At 36.5% G+C, this 19345-nt stretch overlaps 1 protein-coding gene across 1 annotated transcript in view; it reads right to left on the reverse strand.

Annotated features, from left to right (window-relative positions):
- Nucleotides 1-6917: 6917 nt before the first annotated feature.
- The window catches only part of FCHO2 (FCH domain only 2), a 68896-nt gene continuing 56468 nt past the window's right edge, over nucleotides 6918-19345 (reverse strand). Inside the window, exons 21-26 of the mRNA XM_015819426.1 lie at nucleotides 18407-18562; nucleotides 13962-14094; nucleotides 10759-10958; nucleotides 9426-9490; nucleotides 8141-8305; nucleotides 6918-7109 (exon numbers count right to left, since the gene is read on the reverse strand). Of these exons, the coding sequence (XP_015674912.1) occupies nucleotides 7087-7109; nucleotides 8141-8305; nucleotides 9426-9490; nucleotides 10759-10958; nucleotides 13962-14094; nucleotides 18407-18562 (742 nt within the window). The 3' untranslated portion in view covers nucleotides 6918-7086. The remainder of the gene's footprint in view (nucleotides 7110-8140; nucleotides 8306-9425; nucleotides 9491-10758; nucleotides 10959-13961; nucleotides 14095-18406; nucleotides 18563-19345) is intronic.

Here is a 19345-nt window from a genome sequence, read left to right on the forward strand (position 1 = left end):
CCGGGAGAGCGAATCGCGCGCGCCCTCTGGGGTGAAGCTCCTTCCCAAACAGGCGGGCCGAGAGGGAGCCGCGGAAACGATAGAAACCGGGGCTCTCGCGGCCTCTTCTCCCTCCCTCTCTTCGGATGGGGAGGTAGGAAGGCGGCATTTTGAAGCGTGACGTGCATGAGCGGAGTTTACAGGAGCAAGCTAGCAATTTTAATGCTCAAGGAAAAACTTTTAAGAAGGTGCATCACTTCCCCAAGAAACACCTTTCACGTTTTTCGGGGGGGGGCAGAGGGGGGGAAGATAAATGTTCACTATGTCCAGTGCAGAAGGAAAGACTTATGTACCAAATTCAAAAAAATACTTCCAACTTTTTTTCAGGTAACACCAGTGTGTAAAACATTAAACTTGGATAATTGTTGAGTATTGGTTCCTTTGGACAATTTAGAAATATTAAGTGTTGTTATGACAGATACATACCTGTAGATCAGTGGTTCTCAACCTTTTTAATGCCGCGACCCCAACCGGTTGTAAGTCGAGGACTAAACCGGTCGTAAGTCGAGGCCTTTCCCTGCCCGGGAGCGCCGCGCATGCGTGGTTCCGCCCCCTGCACCGGCCGAGGCGTAGCTGGCAAGCAGCAGAGACGGAGCAGGCCAACCACCAGCTGGCCCAGCCCAAGGGAGGTAAGGCACCCGCCGGAAAAGGGGGAAAAATGGCGGACAAAAAAAATGGCGGACAGCCTTGCTTGGCGACCCCCATGAAATGGTTGATCGACCCCAAATGGGGTCCCGACCCACAGGTTGAGAACCACTGCTGTAGATGTTAGTTGTAATTGAGGCAGGAATTTCATTATAATTACAGCTGAGGAATCCCAGGAGGAGGAAATCCCAAAGATAGTTCATTATAAGAGGAATATGTTGTTTGCTTATGTGGGCCCCATGAAATTGCTTCTCTGTATGGAACTGATGCCTAATTTAGGGGATTTTGTTATGCTTAAAATCATTCAAGCTGCATGTGAAAATTCTTCAGTTGTGTACAAGGGAAACATTTCTTGGCCTACATAAATCAGAACTGCTGTCTTGAATAATAGAGTGAAATATTTTCTTTGAGTTTGGATAGGAAGATCAGGCATATATTTAATAAATATTAAAAAACAGTTCATTTGGAAGATGCTAACACCTGCGGATATCTAATCACTGCAGTTCTCCAATTTTACTTCAGCAATAATTATATTACTTTTATATCAGGGAAATACTGATATAAATATGTAATTTTCTAAAATGACATGGTTATAGATACAGAAATTGTTTATTTAGCACTAAGTAAGTCTAGAGCAGCGGTTCTCAACCTGTGGGTCGTGACCCCTTTGGGGGTCGAACGACCATTTCACAGGGGTCGCCTAAGACCAGGGCATTTTTTCTCATAGAACGCTCAGAACGGCGTTCCGGCACCTTTTTTTGATGGATTTTTTCAACTTTTCCATGAGCTGTGCTACTCCCTCTATTCTATTGGCTTTCGAAAGCCAATAGAATAGATTCTATTGAATAGACTCTTAATCTATTGGCGTTTGAAAGCCAATAGAATAGACTCTATTCTATTGGCTTTTGAAAGCCAATTGGAATTGTCCAGACCTGGTCATTAACGGCTGTCTCTGCACTACTGAGCGCACCAAAAGACCCACATGCAAGTTGTCTGCAGCAAAGGCGAGTTTGCAGGAACTTTGCACCCCTCCCTGCTGAGCAACTACGTCATCTCCTACTTGTAAGTAAAAGAGGACATGGGGTGGGAGGTGGGGAGCAGCACTTAATTCTGCCCTGCCAAAAAAGCGGAGTCCATGTGCACTCCTGCCTCGTTCTCACCCGTGTCAGCCAGGCTCTCTGTGTTGCGCTGCAGCATGGAGAGCCTGGTACTGAAGCAAGGAAAACATGTGCACGCCTGCCTCATGCTCACCTCGTGCGCCATCGGTGTGCATTGTGGCTGTTGCTGTGGGAGCCGCGGGGCCCGCTTGACACAGCGGGGCTGCGCGGGACAGGCGGCGGAGGTGGTGCTGGCGGGGCAGCGGTGGGTGCTGGGTGTGAAGGTGGTACGTGTGGGGCGCGGCGGGTGGCTGACCTTCCTTGGGCGGGGCCAGCTGGTGGCCTAGCCGGTGCTGGACCTGCGCCGCTGCTGCCTCACCCTGGAGTGCCTGGCCTGCAGTGCCTGCTGCCGTCTAGGCCTGCCTGCCGTCTGCACCCTCCCGCTGCCCTGCACTGGTGTCTGGCTCGGCATCTGCAAGCTCTGCGCCATCGATGCGGTGTGCGGCTGGTGCTGTGGGAGTCGCGGGACCCGCTTGACACAGCGGGGCTGCGCGGGACAGGCTGTGGACGAGGTGGTGCTGACGAGGCAGCAGCGGGCGCTGGGTGCGAAGGTGGCACCCACTACTTTGCGACACCCACTACTTCGCCTTGCCGCTTTCTCTCGCGCTGGGCCGAGAGGGCGGCAGGGCTGTGTGGAGCAAGCGAGGGAGCCTCCTTCCCTCCAAGCTTGGCGAGCCAGCCTCGCCCTTTTCGCTCCCCCGGCAACGATTCTGCCTTTTAATGCCACTCGGGGAGAGGAACCAACCCCCGCCCCCACCTTTATTGCCGACTGAAGAAAGCGGCAGGTGAGAGCCGCCGCTCGCCCGGGGAAGCCGGTGTGCTTAAGAGACAGATGAGCTGCCCGTTTGCTCGCTTGCACCAGCCAGTCGCCCTTGCTTTACTTGGCAGCTAGGGAAGCTCGGGGCTTTCGTGGACTTCCGTCCCAGGTTCTCCTCCAACCTTTGTAGGCTGGCTGGGCCGCCCAAGCCTCCCAGACTGCTTGTACCCAGTCAATAACTTCCACAACAGAGGGTCGGAACTGGTCAAAAGTTCAGCACCTCCAAATCGATCCCCGATCGGACAGAGAGGGAGGGAGGGAGGAAGAGAGAGATGGAGAGAGAGAGAGGGAGAAAGAGGGGGAGAGAGAGAGAGAGAGAGAGAGGGAGGGAGAGAGAGCGANTTCATTTATTTGTAATTAGAAATAAATATTTCACAATATATAATTACATATTGTTTTTGTGATTAATCACTATGCTTTAATTATGTTCAATTTGTAACAATGAAAATACATCCTGCATATCAGATATTTACATTACGATTCATAACAGTAGCAAAATTACAGTTATGAAGTAGCAACGAAAATAATTTTATGGTTGGGGATCACCACAACATGAGGAACTATATTAAAGGGTCGCGGCATTACGAAGGTTGAGAACCACCGGTCTAGAGCATTTTCTGATAGAGGTTTTCAGAACAACTATTGTCCTCAATCATTCGCAAGAAAACTGTTTTGGGACTTTTATTTTTTATTCTGCTCTAGTTTTGGGCAAACTGTAGCAAATTTAATTTTGGACTGTGAATGATCCATTTTTCTACTAGAAGCAATTTTCCCCATACCTATGCTCAAATGACTCATTATTCTAGAGGCCACTTTCTGCATGTTCACCACAACCTCATCTAATCCAGCCAATGCAGCAACATACATCTATGGCAGGGCTCTTCAAACTTGGCCCTTTTATAACTTGTGGACTTCAACTCCCAGAATTCCTCAGCCAGGCACACTGGCTGAGGAATTCTGGGAGTTGAAGTCCACAAGTCATAAAAGGGCAAAGTTTGAAGACCCCTGCTCTATGGTTTCAGTAGTTGGAGAAAGATTCTTGATTGCAAAACTGCTCACATACTGTACTTTTGTATCAACTTCATGGATAACAGATTGTACACTATCGGATTACACTGAGTATTTTCAGTAGAGGAAAAAACCATTGGGGAATTGCAGTAATTAGTTTACATTTTAAAAATGTATACTGTACTACATTCTTTTTGTAGCTACACCTCCAATTGTTTTCCCAAATCACAAAGAGATAAAAAATTCAAGTAAAGAAAAAAATTGAGGGTGGTGAGAGCTTAGCCATTTCTTTCTTTCTGTATATAATGGGGATGAGAGGATTTTTATTATTCCACAAACCAGTGAAAGGAAACAGGAACAGACTATGTTTTTATTACATTCTGATACTGGTACTAATCAATTAAAAAAACAGACAGTGAGCACTGATGTTGTCTGATAGTAGTAAGCTCACAAACCTATAGCCATAATAGTGCTCAAAAATATGTAGAAAAGGAATAAATTCTAATGGTGAAGCAGAATCAAATTACATTTTATCTGAAGACTGTCCATGGACTGCTTCAGGATAATATATGAAAGCATATAAACAGCAACAATCAGATTGTTATATATTACATGTTTATTATAGGTGCAATTTTAAAAACATTTTTGTAAAAGATCAGATGTATTTACAATTTCTATAAGATTTATATTGCTCTAATTTACAGTTTGTAGAACCTGCAGACCCTTCAGATTTGTGTTTACAGATTCTCCCAAGAGATAGCTACAAAGGCAATATCTTTATAAACAAGCAAGATCCAGCTTGCTACATGACATTTCCACCAGATAGGTTTTATTTATACACATCTATATCTATATTTAGATATAGATATTAAAAAATTATATATAAAGTTGCATGGCTTCAAAATTATAACCTGCACCTTTTGTAAATGTGTGTTTGAGAACATTTGGTAGTAAGGCTAGAAAGTGCTGAAATTTAGCACTAATTTAGAAAGAATACATGGTTAAATGGAAGATAAAACAGACTGACTTTCAAAAGTCATTGAACTGTTCAGACAGTTTTTGATTGTATTAGCAGATTACAATTAAGAGTCCATTAAAAGTCTGTACCATCTAAAATCCCAATTTAAATTAAAAATTCTATCAAAATGTATAAAAATTCATTGTGTAGTGCTCTAATGGAATCTTAAGATTTTTATAAAACAAGGCAAATATGTAAAAATAAATTTCTGACTGCAATTCTATAATTAGTTATTAATCTATGAATTATTCATGCTTTTCAGTATTTGTGTTTATGTCTGAGAACATTTACAATTGGATTAATTTTTGGTTAAAAAAATGTGAGACTGAAGAATTTTGAGTGAGAAGCCAGAGTTGAAAATCAAAAATAAAGTGGCTTTGTTTTTCTTAAGGAAAAAAAAGCTTAGCTGCCATTTTTTTCCCATCCCAATGAGCCAGAGTATCTTGTATATTACAATGTCACAATGTAGTAGTATCTGAGATATTTATATCCCAGTTAAAAAATGAATGTTGCTGGGCTGCTGAAGGTATCATATCTGTCACATGAAGTCATGGCAAAGGTTTATTTAATTTTAAAAGCAAAACAAAAGAAAATAATTGATCCATGTATCTTTAAAAATAAGATTTTCCCCACCCCCAGACATCACTGATATTTTCTCTCCACTTTTGTAGATTAATGATCTCACAAAAGGGAGGAAACAAATGTCCCATTTATCCTGGGTATTCATTTACTGTGATGCCAATAAAAAAAATCTAACTTTATTTGTAGTGTGCTAAGGATTTATCAAAATTTAGTGGCTATATAGAACACTGACATATTAATCCACTATTTTATTCATTAGAGTATTGTCACTGAGTTAGTGATTTTCATGTATGCTTTTGTTAGGAACTAGAATTTGAAAAAGTATTTAAGCTGTGGTACTGCTGACCATACAATTCACCTGCTCCATTAACTATTCACTTTTGCATTTACTCTCTTAAGGCATATAGATAAGTTCTAAAAAACAGGATTTGTATTAAACTTATCTAAATGGGTCATTTTCTTTGTGTGAGGGCTATTATCTGCCTCTTTATTTGTGGTCATAAAATATTTATTAAAATTATCACTAATTATTTTTGTTTTACTCAAAACAGATATTTAAAACAACATTGCTGCTCACAAGCAACACTTAAATTCATTCTACATGTTTGAAAACATGAAATTCAGCTTTTTGTAGCTAGAAGAGGGAAATTCTACACTTTTCAGAAGTGTAGCATTTTTATTATTTTAAAATTTACTGCACTTTCAGAATTTTACACATCTTTGGTGATATTTTAAATGTTGATACTATATGGTAACTGACAAAAGTTAAAAGGTTTTCTTTGTAATGGCTGAATTTATTGCATTTAACCCAACAGAAGTTATTTTAAAGGCTATTTTCTCTTTTGATTTCCAAATGCCAGGTTATGTCCAATTGTGCCTATCTTCCAGTGAGGTTGGCTTCGCCTTCCCACTTTAAATGCCTTATGACCTCAAAAAATCTGCACCAGAAGTCCCAAAGAGCCTCCCTAGCAAATTTGAGGGGTACATGGAAGGTAGAACACAACTGACTTTTCCATTCTGTAAGCATAAAATTACTTCCTTCAAGTTTACTAATTGGAAGATGTAGATGGTGAAAACAAGAAATGAGAAGCACATAAACATTTGATAGGCACAGCTTTGAAAAGGCACAAACATTACACATTTCATATAAAAATAAATAATCTACAGCATTAATTAAAATTACAACTCCCATCATGTTAACTAATGGCAGGAGTAAATAACTCTGTTGTACATTGCAATTAAAAAAACATTGCACTTTACATTTTTAAAAACCATCTGCTATAAAACACTGGTCATTTAATTATGTATGATATATGGAAATAAAGTTATTTTTTATAGATAATCTCTAATAAGATATGACACATGAATATACAAGTGTGAAAACAAAAAAAAAAATACTTTGCCACTGTTCTGTTTATGGAATGGCAATATTGAAAATTGAAAAATATACTTCAGTAATATTTATAGAAAGTTAAAATATAGTTTTGTTTAAGGTATCACAAAGCATCACACACTTTAAATACCACACATAACTGCTATTTGGCTCTGAGGCTACATTACTACTAAGTATTTCAGTATCTTGTTTCCCAGTATTGCAACTGATTTTCTATATTGTTGGAGTTCATTTCAGTGCTATTTCAAAACAGAATATTTTTTAAATTGACTTATTTTCAAAAGTGCATTTTGTTGGGTATAAACTCCAAAACTATGCAATGTGTTTTCAAAAATTAATGCATGTTAAAATAGTGTTGAAAAGATAGCAAGAGAATGAATAAACTTCTTATTCATTGGAAAATAACCTAGTTTTCTTAACAGGCTGTTCAGCAATCTGCCATATATCGTCCTGAAAGACATAAAAAGTTCCAATTAGTATCTCAATAAACAACATTAATAGAAAAGTATTTTTTTAAAATCAGGCTCCACATGTTTTGCTATCATTGGCTTCAGTCCTCATGATCCCCAGCCTTCCGTCTAAAATTAGGATTTCATGAATTGCATGAATCCTCTCACTTCTTCCCAGGCTCCAAGGATGGAAGAATCCTTGGGAACTCCTTGTTGCAGCCAAGGAACCTGGTGTGCTTTATCATGCAAAACCCTTTGTTGCCCTTACATGTAGGAGGAGAGTTTTCCTGGGCGCAGAACTGTTAAGAAGAAGAATGGGCAGAAAATACAATTGGCTAGGTCTCAAAAGTCAGACAAAATTGTGGATTTTTAAAGGTTTAATGTATTCCCTCTCTCTATACATAAACATAAACAAGGTAGTCCTTGACCTACACCAGTTTATTTAGTGACCAAAGTTACAACAGTACTGAAATAAAGTGACTTATGACCATTTTTCACCCTTACAACCATTGTGTAGTCAAAATTTAGACGCGTGGCAACTCTCTCATGATGGTTAGAGTGGCCCATGTCATGTGATCACTTTTTGCGACTTTCTGACAAGCAAAGTCAATGGGGAAGCCAGATTCACTTAACAACTGTGTTTCTAACTTAACAATTACAGTGATTCACTTAACTGTCTCAAGAAAAGGTTGTAAAATGGAGCAAACAACTGTCTAATTTGCAACAGAAATTTTGGGCTCAATGCAGTTGTAAGTTGAGGACTACTCATATTACACACACATACACATTTTAATCAAGATGCAAAATTAGTATACACATTTTTTAAAAGTAGAACACATTTTAACAACTTTGTTCCACACAACCCAGGTTCACCTTTTTGTGAAGTGAGTGGCCTTATAAATTTGATAAACAAACAAACAAACAAACAAACAGGGTTATGTAACTGCAAACACCTATTACAAAAAAAATTACATTTATTATTCTATAAATTAGCTCTATAGGTTATCCTCAGAAGAGCATTATCCTTCTTACCAGTGGTAAGTCTCTTCTTAATTAGGGAAAGCCGATAGCCAGTGCCTATTAATTCAACATCTACTCCAGAAAGGGTGCTTCCCTCACTGATAAATTGCACTGCAAGTGTTGTTGGTTTACTGGGTCCTTCAGAAAGGTCAAATTTAGCTCTGAGAGAGCCAGCACCTATTCAGGAGGGAAGAGAGAGAGAAATAATAAAGAAGTCTGCTTATTATCAGATACAATTGATCTTTGACTACTGATAAATACATTTAAAAATCCACAAAAAATTATCTAATAACATTTCTTTTCATGTTGAAAGTGCCTCAAAATTCTTCATTATAATTGCTGCAAAACACTAACACAATCAACAGTGGCTGATGTTTAACACAGAGTGTTCTTGTAAATAGATGATAGGTATTGATAATTATGTATTTTTCTATACCAAAATATATTGTCATTTTACAATATTTTTTTAATTTACTTGGCTATTCAATTAACTGGAGTAATTTCATATATTTCGTATTGAATCTCATGTTTCTATTGGCATATGTATTCACTGGAATTGTAGTTGTTCTTGAATCTTTTTAAATATATAAGACTAGTTATACCAAGCTTTCTTTATTGTGGCTCATGCATACATACATACACATACAAGTGTATATATGTAAATCAATCTGCTATAAATCTCAGATCAAAACTGACATACAAATGTCTGTTTGGTTGATCTATATCAGGGGTGTCAAACTGCCAGCCCATGGGCTGGATGTGTCATGGCGAAACCGTGCCTACCCCATTGCTGACAATGGAAAAAAATCGCGATACGCCACGACACATCACGTTGCTAGTTTGACACCCCTGATCTACATACACCTATATTCACATGCTTAAGAAGATCTCATTTCAATATGGTGAACCAAAGAATATTTTTTATTCTAAACGGACTGTAGTTTAAATTACTTCATTTTTTTCTTATGTCTTTAAGGCTTTTCTGTATTGAGATAGTTGTCACAACTTATTTTTTCTGCAATTCAACATAGTATGTACTCATAATTTATTATGCTATAATGAAAAAATAGATAAGGCTTAATGTCAGTTTTGACATATAAATTTTCTAAATAAATAAATAAAATATTGCAAAATATAATAGTGTCAATGAAAAAAATCCATCAAAACTATCTTTGGGGAGAAAAATAATTATTTCCATTTCTATATACAGAATATATGATGTTAGTTTTTAATTGATTTTTTGTCAAAATACCAATAGTAGTTTTCTTATCTATACCATTAAAACATTTCTTCTTACCGCCATTTTCTGATTTTTCTGAAATACTAGCTAATTTCCACAAAGCTTTCATCTGCTCTGAGTTCCTATAAGGAAAAAAAAATCATATATTGGCAGTTCTCCATACTGGTACTCTGCATCTATTCTCTTAGGCAAGTTTTCAAGTACTTAAAAATATAATGCAAGTTTGCATTGGACTCCAGCCTTGAACAGATTTTAGATATTCCCCCTGGAAGAGACAGTCCTTAATGTAACCTGGAGCTAATGGTTTTATGAGTGATAACCAACCCTCTGGATTAGGTTCAGAAACTAACTGGTAGCCTATGAAACAACCAAATAACTGGTGTTATATGACAAATATAGTTCTAATATCCTAACTGCTGCATTGTACACTAATGTTGTTTCCAAGATACGGTCAAAGGCGGCCCAATATATTGATATAGATGGTAATGTGGGTATGAGTCTCACAGTCTTAATGGGGATGCAACTGGTGCATCATCTTAGCTGAATGAGGAATGTATTGGCCATGTTTCAATAGGAATCATGAGCTGAGGTAATCCCTAAACTGTGGACTTCTTCCTTCAGAGAGTAATGATCCCTTCTAGAGAAATCACCAGTTATTTTTGCACAAATAGGAATTCTGTCTTGCTTGAATGGAATGTAAAGTTGTTTTGGCCTATCTAGGACCTTGCAACCTTCAAATACTAATTCAAGGAGTGTCCAAAGCATCTCTAATTAAGGCTAGGGTGCTGATATATAATTCAGTACCATTAGCATACTGTTGGCATTTCAACCCAAATTAGTGGAAGATTTTTTCCAGTAGCTTCATACAAATGTTAAACCCTAAAGGCACACAACACTGGAGAAATTGTAAATCATAAACAAGATACATAGAAACTAAGATCATTTAGGACAAGCCCATGGGTGCATGGAATCTTAATCACCTTTATACTCATCCAAGGACAAAGTAGTTATAGGCCCCCAGCACTAACAGAGTAGAAATTCTACCAACAGTCTTGTGATAAGATCCAGGAATTTAAAAAGAGCCCTTGCTGGTTAAGTTGGATACTAACCAACAGTTATCTCAACTTGTTCTTACAGTTCAGTGTCACATAAAAACACTTTCATTCATTGAGAAGAGTGGGAATAAGGAAATTTCTTTTTGTACATCAACCAAGCTTCTGTAATATCTACCCCATAATAAAGTTCCCACTGGTCTCCCAACACTTCCCTCTTTCAGTTCCATGAGAACTGCTTCAAGCATCAATAATCAATGGATTTCACAAATGATTTTAGAAGACAGGACAAGTATCTTAATATGAATTTCATGCAGTATCAAGAATAAAAAAGTTACCATTTTGCTGGTGGAAGTGACTGCATGTTTATTACACCTCCATCAACTGGTACGATGACTTGTATATTGGATAGCATACTTGGCATTGACATAGATGCTGGATTGTATTTGTAATCAACTCTTACATCAGTTGTGCTAGCATTGCATTTCCAGTATGTGGCAAGATTCAGAGGTGTAGACTGGATACCATTTGACAATACCTTTGAAAATAATTAAACAACTTTTTAGGATCAATCCTGAAAAACCCATTGACTTCCAAAGTTCATTTTTCACTTCATATACTAAAAAGCCAATTATTATTAAAGCTAATTTCATAAAAATACAGATTTTGATATGTTTTTATTACTGGTATTAATAATTATTTAATTATAATTGTATAGTTAAATGCTCTAGGTTGGAATTACTTAACCTATTACTTAACCTATGTTATGTAATAGGAAATTGTTAAATATTGTAAGCTTCATAGATGGGGTCTTTGGGGTCTAATAGCGTTGATTGCCCGAGAAAATGATTAAACTATGAACTAGTGAAGAGGAATCCTGATTCTTCTTTTGTTGATTCTGTTAAACCTATTGGATCTTCTTAGCAACTTTCAGTACTGTGAAAATATTGTTGATGCCCCCTTGATCTAGTCTAGAAAAGGAGAATATTGTTGACTCAGCTTTTTCTTGAAGTGTTCAAAATATAGTTCTGAATAACTGTTAAAAAAGGAGTAAAAATGAAAAACAAAATGTCACGGTGTGTGCCATTTTAACCAATGTCCAATGAACATCTAATGAAAAGGGATCTACCTGTTTTTATGGAGGCTGCACACATTCCATTCAAAAGGTTAGATTCATAGACTGGAAAATTTCCTGTACTGAGTTTTGCTTTTGTAAGTCTCCAAGTGCAATTATGATTAAGAATGTTTTTGTCCAACTGATACTGGTATACTAATTGATACTTCTTATGTTCACAGATGCTTTGTTATTCAATAAGTATTAATCACACTTATTACTGTGAACTGTTCTATGATAATCTTTGAAAAATTCACCTAGTGAAAAATACAATTGCTTAAGTTGTAACTGGACTCTCAGAATTTGACATCTTTCTTTCTTTTTTAAGCAGTTGTTAATCATTTCTAGACTCAATTCAAAATGTTGCTTATTTTTAAAACCCTGAATACCTAAAATAATGTTTGACACATGACCATTGGTCAGCTGGAGAGCCTTTTTATGCATTCAGCTTCACTGAGGTGTAGTTTGGACTATGGTCAAATCTTCCATGCTGAGTTGTGTGCTATAACTAGACTTTGTTTTGTGACTTCTAATTAAGTTGTCTTTTGTTTTCACCACATATTGTAACATACCATCAGGCTAACTGTTCCATACTATAAATACACCCCTGCTAATATTTGTTGAAACTGAATGATGTGATGCAGATAGATTTGGGATGCTGGAACCTTCTAGGGCAGGGGTGTCAAACTGCCGGCCTACAGGCCGGACACATCACATGGAAGCCATGCCCACCCCATTGAAATGGCAAAACCATCCTGATACGTTGCACGACGTCACATGACATCGCGAGTTTGACATGTCTGTTCTAGGGTTACATAAACATACAATGCAGTTTGGACAGCCATTATGGAGTTTATTGCTAATTTAGATTGGGTGTTCTTAACAATCAAACAACTAGGATTGGAGTGGATTACTATTATTGTCTGTCAGTATCTGGATGACTATCTGTTTCAGACAATGCCACATCCCTATATTCTATTTCAGAAGCTTTTAAATATGCTTTTAAATGTGGTTTTAAAACAGTGCATTGTGCAGATTGGCTAAGAGAGATTCTGTCCCTTCTTTTACATTATAGGTTAAAAGATATTATACTCATTAATACAAAAATACTGTATTTTTTTTATTTAGGAAAAAAAATCTTCCAAATTACATAGTACTCTATGTGTACAGATGAGACAGCAATGCTATGCTAGACATTTTTCAAACTCAGGCTCCCTTTTCTGATTCAATCATTTTATGCTTCTTCCCTGAAGTTTAGGCGACTTCCATCTTCTCCACAGTATGGAAATCTTACTTCTCAAGCCATGATTGTGGAATATAAAGACATATTACATGTAGGGAGGGCAAGATCTGCTGGTAAAAGAAGTCAAGAGATTGAGACATATGGGACATTTTTAAGGTTAGTGCTGAGTTGGCATTTCCTCTAGCAGAAGCAGAAACGGCATGATGCTGACTTTTTGCCATGTCAGCCCACTCTCTTTTGTTAACAGCCCAAGGACTGAGGGTAACAGGAAGAAAAGGAACAGACTCCTTAGTACATCTGAGTCCACAGCTGCCAATGTTGGTAACTCGGAGGAATCAGCAAATAACTCACCACTACCAATGAACGTATGCTGCAGGCCAGAAGGCAGTATAGTATAAAGGTCCTTAAGGACCTTGAAGACCCTGCCATGCTGCTTGCAAGGACTATGAAGTAGAAATCAGCAGGAGTGAGAACATCAAAACATTTTGATGTTAGGGATTCCTAAATATCTGCTCAGGAATCAGTCAATCATTCTTGCTACTTCTGGCAACATAAAATAATCCATGCTACTGATTAGCGACAATGAACCTGCACCCAAGCACAACATGAATACCTGAAGCAAAGGGTAAAGTGAGCAAACAGAATATTCCAAAAGTATCAGATGTGGATGTGAGATATGGTGTTGACGGCAACTTTGGATGATAATTCATCAGTGTACTGGATAGCTGATCAGACTACCTCTGGCTATTTGCTCCTAATGACATAATCCTTTGACCTACTTCAGCCTGCAGATGGTATCTTCCCTCCTAAGGTTACACTCAAAAGCCCAACATAAAAGAGAACGTGCAATGAGGTGCTGTTCTCCAAAATCAACAAACATAGGGATCCTCTAAGATTTTAAAATTTTTATGCTGGTTAAGTTTGGTTGCTTCAGCTGATTGTTTGATTAGCTGACCAGCTAGTTAAATAGCTTGATTAAGTTTTCAAATTTAAAAATGCAGACTATGTTAACTTGCTATGTCATTTCTGAGTAGACTTATTTCTGTAAGGCACACACCAATCTGAATAAATATGGTGTTTTCACATACTTAGTAGGTGGGGTAGGGTGGTAATTCATGCCAGCAAACAATACAATCTAGACTTGTTAAGTTCTTCAATTCACAACACCAAAGTACAAAAATTACCTGATACTTCAGAACTTCAACATTGTAATAAGAAGCAGAAGGATTCTGCTCTGAAAGTTTTTTGAGGTAGACTGTGACAGCTTGCATATCCATCCAAAAATCCTTTGTACTGGAATCACTTTGTGATGGATCACTGTGAACAAAATGTAGGCATGAAAACATATATTTAAACTTTTCTTACACATTGACAATACTTTGAAAGATTAAGAACACATTTTACTACCCAATCCTGCATGCACCAAGCACATAATTTTCTTACATCATACAGCAGTATGCTGTTTAATATAATATGTATAATTTTTTTATACTAACACAAAACACTAACTGCTGAATTCTTCTCCATTTTTTTTCTATCCAATTTATATATATATATATTTGAATATCAACTGTAGCCTTACTCTCTACCTTTACATTATGAATATGCTTCTAAGGTATAATTTAAGTTTTGCTATTTGTTTTAAGATGAAATTAAAAACTTGTATAGTGTATTGATTTAAAGACCAAGTTACAAATTTGATGTTCTGCACTTCAATGTTCTACCATGAATCTACCCTGTGGCCTGTAATCTTTCTTCTCTTTAGTATTTAGTATTTGCTCTCCAATATGAGAATAATGCCAGATGATCATAATATAGTATATGCAAACCATTTTAATATTTGAGAACACATTTAAATATTATATGATAATTTTCAATTAATGATAAAAACTATAAATAAATATAAATAATCATTTCCAATTGCTGTGTTGAAATGTTTGTGGCAATATATTACTTCTGTATTCTTCTATGCTATATCTCATTTTAATAGGGACTGCAGTATTAAGTGCCATATGAAACTTATTTACAGATTGTGCAGTGGAACTACTGGAAATGATAAATGATCTAAGCCAGTGGCTTCCAAACTTTTCCCTTCATTATCCAAAACTGTTTATCAAATGTTCCTTTTAGCTAGGCGAAACATTTTAAATCAATTTAAATCAATCCATCATCGGATAATGGATATCTATGTGTCATTACACTCCCCACCCCTCTCAATTTTGGGTAATTTACCTAGATTTGGGAAGCAGTCATATAAACTGTACAAGTTCCAAGGCTTTCAGTTCTGCAAGGAGTTTTTGACAAATGATTGCAATCCGTCTTGAGGATTTCTGGTTTGATATGCCAATGTTTTATCTATGATTTCTGAAGTTTAAGAGTTGTCTAATCTCCAAATGTTTAATAAGTAGAAAATGTCTTTCTTTGCTTAAATTACTGTTATATGTGTCCAAAAAAGACAAAGAAAAGTATGAACCTCTTCTTTCTCCAAGGAGAACAGTTTCTCAGAGATGAAGTTGAAGAACAACTGAAAACTGAGTTTATTCCTGACCCAAAATTGAAAGTAGTCAAACAGCAGAAGGCTACATAATTGCCTATATAGCTTTAAAAGTTCTAGCTCTGATTTGTAGTATTTTAGAATGTCTGACTATATAACGATAAAAACTGATAAAACTTTTGGGAGATGAAGCAAGCTGGATGTTCCAGATCAAAAAAATATAAAATTAAAAGCTTTAGAGATTGTTCATATAAAAAAAAAGCATCACCTAGTTTAGAAATTCTGAGGCAAAACATGCCACAGATGTTGAAAAAATGTTAAAATAAATTGAGATGTTCAAGATAAAATGACCCTTTACAGGTCATTTTTTTGTAGAAATATTTTAGAATTTTGAAAAATTCCTTACAGTGCTGAACAAAATCAATCTTTAGAAGTCTTTATGAAGAAATTTGTACATGAGATTTCTTCATTGCAGTTGCCCTGCTGATCATGTGAGTTTGCATTTCCATTTAGTATAGAAACTCAGCCCTGTGGAATCACGTTCCATATTTGTGGTATGATTTTTTTACTTTTAAAAATTAGTTTTTCATTTTTAAAATTTTATTCCTGATAAATAGTTTTAGTTATAATTCCTTTTCCTTGGCATACAGAAATTGTTTTTTCTCTATGTGCCATTTTATTTTGGTCTTACACTAAGGCATCTTCATTAAGTTCCTGGAATGTGAAATGCCTTAGATGTCCTCATGCAAAGAGACAGATACTTCCTAAATTAGGCAAAATAATTATGGTTGGACTTTTTTTTAAAAGCATCACAGATCCTTGTTAGATTATAATACAGATCCAGCTAAAAGGAAGACAAAAGTGGTAATGTTGATGCCAAAGTAATATATGTTGCAGCCAAGTAACAATCTCAAAGTAGGCATCACTGAAGTCTACAGTCTTCAAAATGAAGAAGAGGGGTAGACGAGCAGCCATGTGGAATTTCAGTCCTGACAAAATAATTTAAGTCTTCAGTTAGACAGAGACCCTCATCCTCCTCTGATGCTGTGAAATAATAGGAGAACCTACTTTTCATGGGAATGTGCTTTTCATTTCAGAATCAAATAATGTCAAGACATATAGTCTTCTGAATGTTCAACTATTTGTATCTGCTGCTTTGAGAATAGATATGCTCAGTAAGGCATACATTACTCTTTCTTGTTGTCAAGGTGATAAAAGAGAAACAAAGAAATTTTCTCCCACAAAAATATGTTAATACCATATGGTTATGATGACTGGCAATTTTAAAACAAAGTTCCACCCAATTTATGTCTCTCTTTGTCAACTGATGCCAGGTGTGCTGATGGGTAACACTTATATGGAGTTGCTTTAACTGCACTAAAATTTAGGGAAAGTTGCTAAAAGATGAAACATTATTCTTTCGTGCCCTGCCAATATGCTGAATTATCTGGAAAAATGTATAGATCTACAAAGTAAGCCAACTTTAAGTAAATCTAGTAGTGGTAGAATGGCTTCAAGGAAATTATCAGAATGTATTCTAAGAAAAATGGGGCCATTTATGGTACATTGAAGATGATAATACCTTTAAACCAGCTAGTCCAGCTCCCTGCTCAAGCAGGAGAACATATACTATTTCAGACAAGTGACTGTCTAGTCTCTTCTTAGGAGTAGGGTTTATTTCCTATTTAGTGAATTTTATTTTATTTTATTTTATTTAGTGCACATAAGAATCTACAACACAATTTCAGGGACAAAAGGCAAAGTGAATGGCCATTAATGTGCATAAATTACTACTGTAACAAAATGTCTGTCAATGAGTGACCAATCAGCCATATATTAATTAATTAATTAATTAAGCAAGCAAGCAAACCTGAAGACCTTACTGGAAGGATGTAATTGAAAGTTGAAATGACAATTTTAAAGACCATTTCTCTTTAGAATTATAAAAGCAAAAGTTAAAGAGAAACAAAACAGTTTTTCATACCATTTCATATGAAATTTTCTTTAAAGGAAGTTCAGGATGAATATAGAGAAATCTCTGCTAATGTGGCGGCTCAAAGACAACAAAGAATGCCGAAGCTGCTCTATACAGTCAAAATAAATCCCTTAGCTTTGAAAAAATCGCGATATAGGTTCTATACATTCTTATAATGCCGGAGAGATCACAAGGAAAGAATCAAATGTACTTAAGAATAAATGCTGATCAAAAATAGCAATCGAACTTACACTTATATACTGCCCCATAGTGCTTTACAGCATTCCCTGGGCAGTTTACAGTGTCAGCATATTGCCCCAACAATCTGGCTCCTCATTTTACTGACCTCAGAAGGATGGAAGGCTGAGTCAACCTTGAGCCCATCAGGATCAAACCCCAGGCTGTGGGCAGAGTTAGTCTGAAATACTGCATTCTAACCACTGTGCCACCAGGGCTCCTATTAAAATTATATTTTACACAAATCCTTTAACATGTTACTGAGGAACAGGGGCAGCTAGCATGAGGTAGTCACTCCCTTATGTAGCTATTGCATACTGTTTCCATCAAATACGAACAATTGCACATGTTATCCCTATGAAGTGAGTAAAGCAGAAAAAAAGGAGTTTCTTCAATAATGAGTCTTGAAGAAGTTATAAAATAAACTATGAATCAATGAGCAATAATGTTTAAGAACATTACAGCAGTATCTAATCTACATTGTCATATTTTTTTCGCCATTTCCTTTTCATGTTAGATATTTTTAAACTATAAGTCTGAGATCAGGCATTATAATGTTTAATTTATTCTGTAAGCCTCTCTAGAAGTATTTCAAGTTGAACAGCAATAAATATCATAATGTAACATAACATAACATAACAGCATAGTTTAACATAACATAGCATAGTTAAAATTTTTAATCCATCTTGAAAGTTGGATTAAAATTATTCAGAACAGTTTTCTAAAATGAAATACTTCTATGAAATTAACAGTTAATTTTAATTAATCACAATCATAAAATGAATTTTAATTAAATTATAAAACTTAAATGCAAGAAATATAAGGGTATTTATGAAAGAAGCATACTTTGCAAGTCAAGTAGAATGAAATTATAGAAAGATAATTAAAAAGTATGGCTTTATAATAAATAAAAGATACAAAACCTGTACACGAGTTGCACATTTGGAAGAATCTCCTCTAGTTTGCTTGTGTTTTTTACCCTAAAGCAAAGCACAGCAGGAGATGGATTGCTAGTGAAGACTTTAATAATCCCACTTGGGAATGATACTGTCATATCACCAGTTATTTTCACAATACATCTAGAGAAAAATGTAAAAAGAAGTGTTACTTTTACAGCTAATTAGTGGAATCACAGTAAATTTGATTTGGATTTGAAATGTACATAAAATAATAATAATAATAATAATAATAATAATAATAATGATGATGATGATGATGATGATGATGATGATGATGGAAGGGACCTTTGAGGTCATCTAGTCCAACCCCCTGCTCAGGCAAAAACCCTATACCATTTCGGACAAATGGCTGTCCAGTCTCTTCACCACTTCTGGAGGCAGGTTGTTCCACTGGTTAATTGTTCTAACTGTCAGGAAGTTTCTCCTTAGTTCTAGATTGCTTCTCTCCTTGATTAGTTTCCATCCGTTGCTTCTTGTCCTGCCTTCAGGCGCTTTGGAGAATAGCTTGACTCCCTTTTCTTTGTGGAAACCCTTGAGATACTGGAAGACTGCTATCATGTCAACTCTCGTCCTTCTTTTCATTATTAAAACATGTTTAAATCAGGTCTAAATTATTTCTGAACAATTCTTGATTTGTATATGTGAGTTCATCTAATTTCTTATTGGTGCTCTACCAAGTAATAGTCAGACATTTGTGGCAGCCCCTGAGATATTGGAACACTACTATCATGTCCCCCCTCGTCCTTCTCTTCATTAAACTAGACATACCCAATTCCAGCAACCGTTCCTTATATGTTTTAGCCTCCAGTCCCCTAATCATCTTTGTTGCTCTTCTCTGTACTCTTTCTAGAGTCTCAACATCTTTTTTACATCGTGGTGACCAAAACTGGATGCAGTATTCCA

This window comes from Protobothrops mucrosquamatus, unplaced genomic scaffold (genome assembly GCF_001527695.2).
Source record: "Protobothrops mucrosquamatus isolate PMUCROS unplaced genomic scaffold, P.Mucros_1.0 scaffold919, whole genome shotgun sequence".
NCBI classification, from domain to species: Eukaryota; Metazoa; Chordata; class Lepidosauria; order Squamata; family Viperidae; genus Protobothrops; species Protobothrops mucrosquamatus.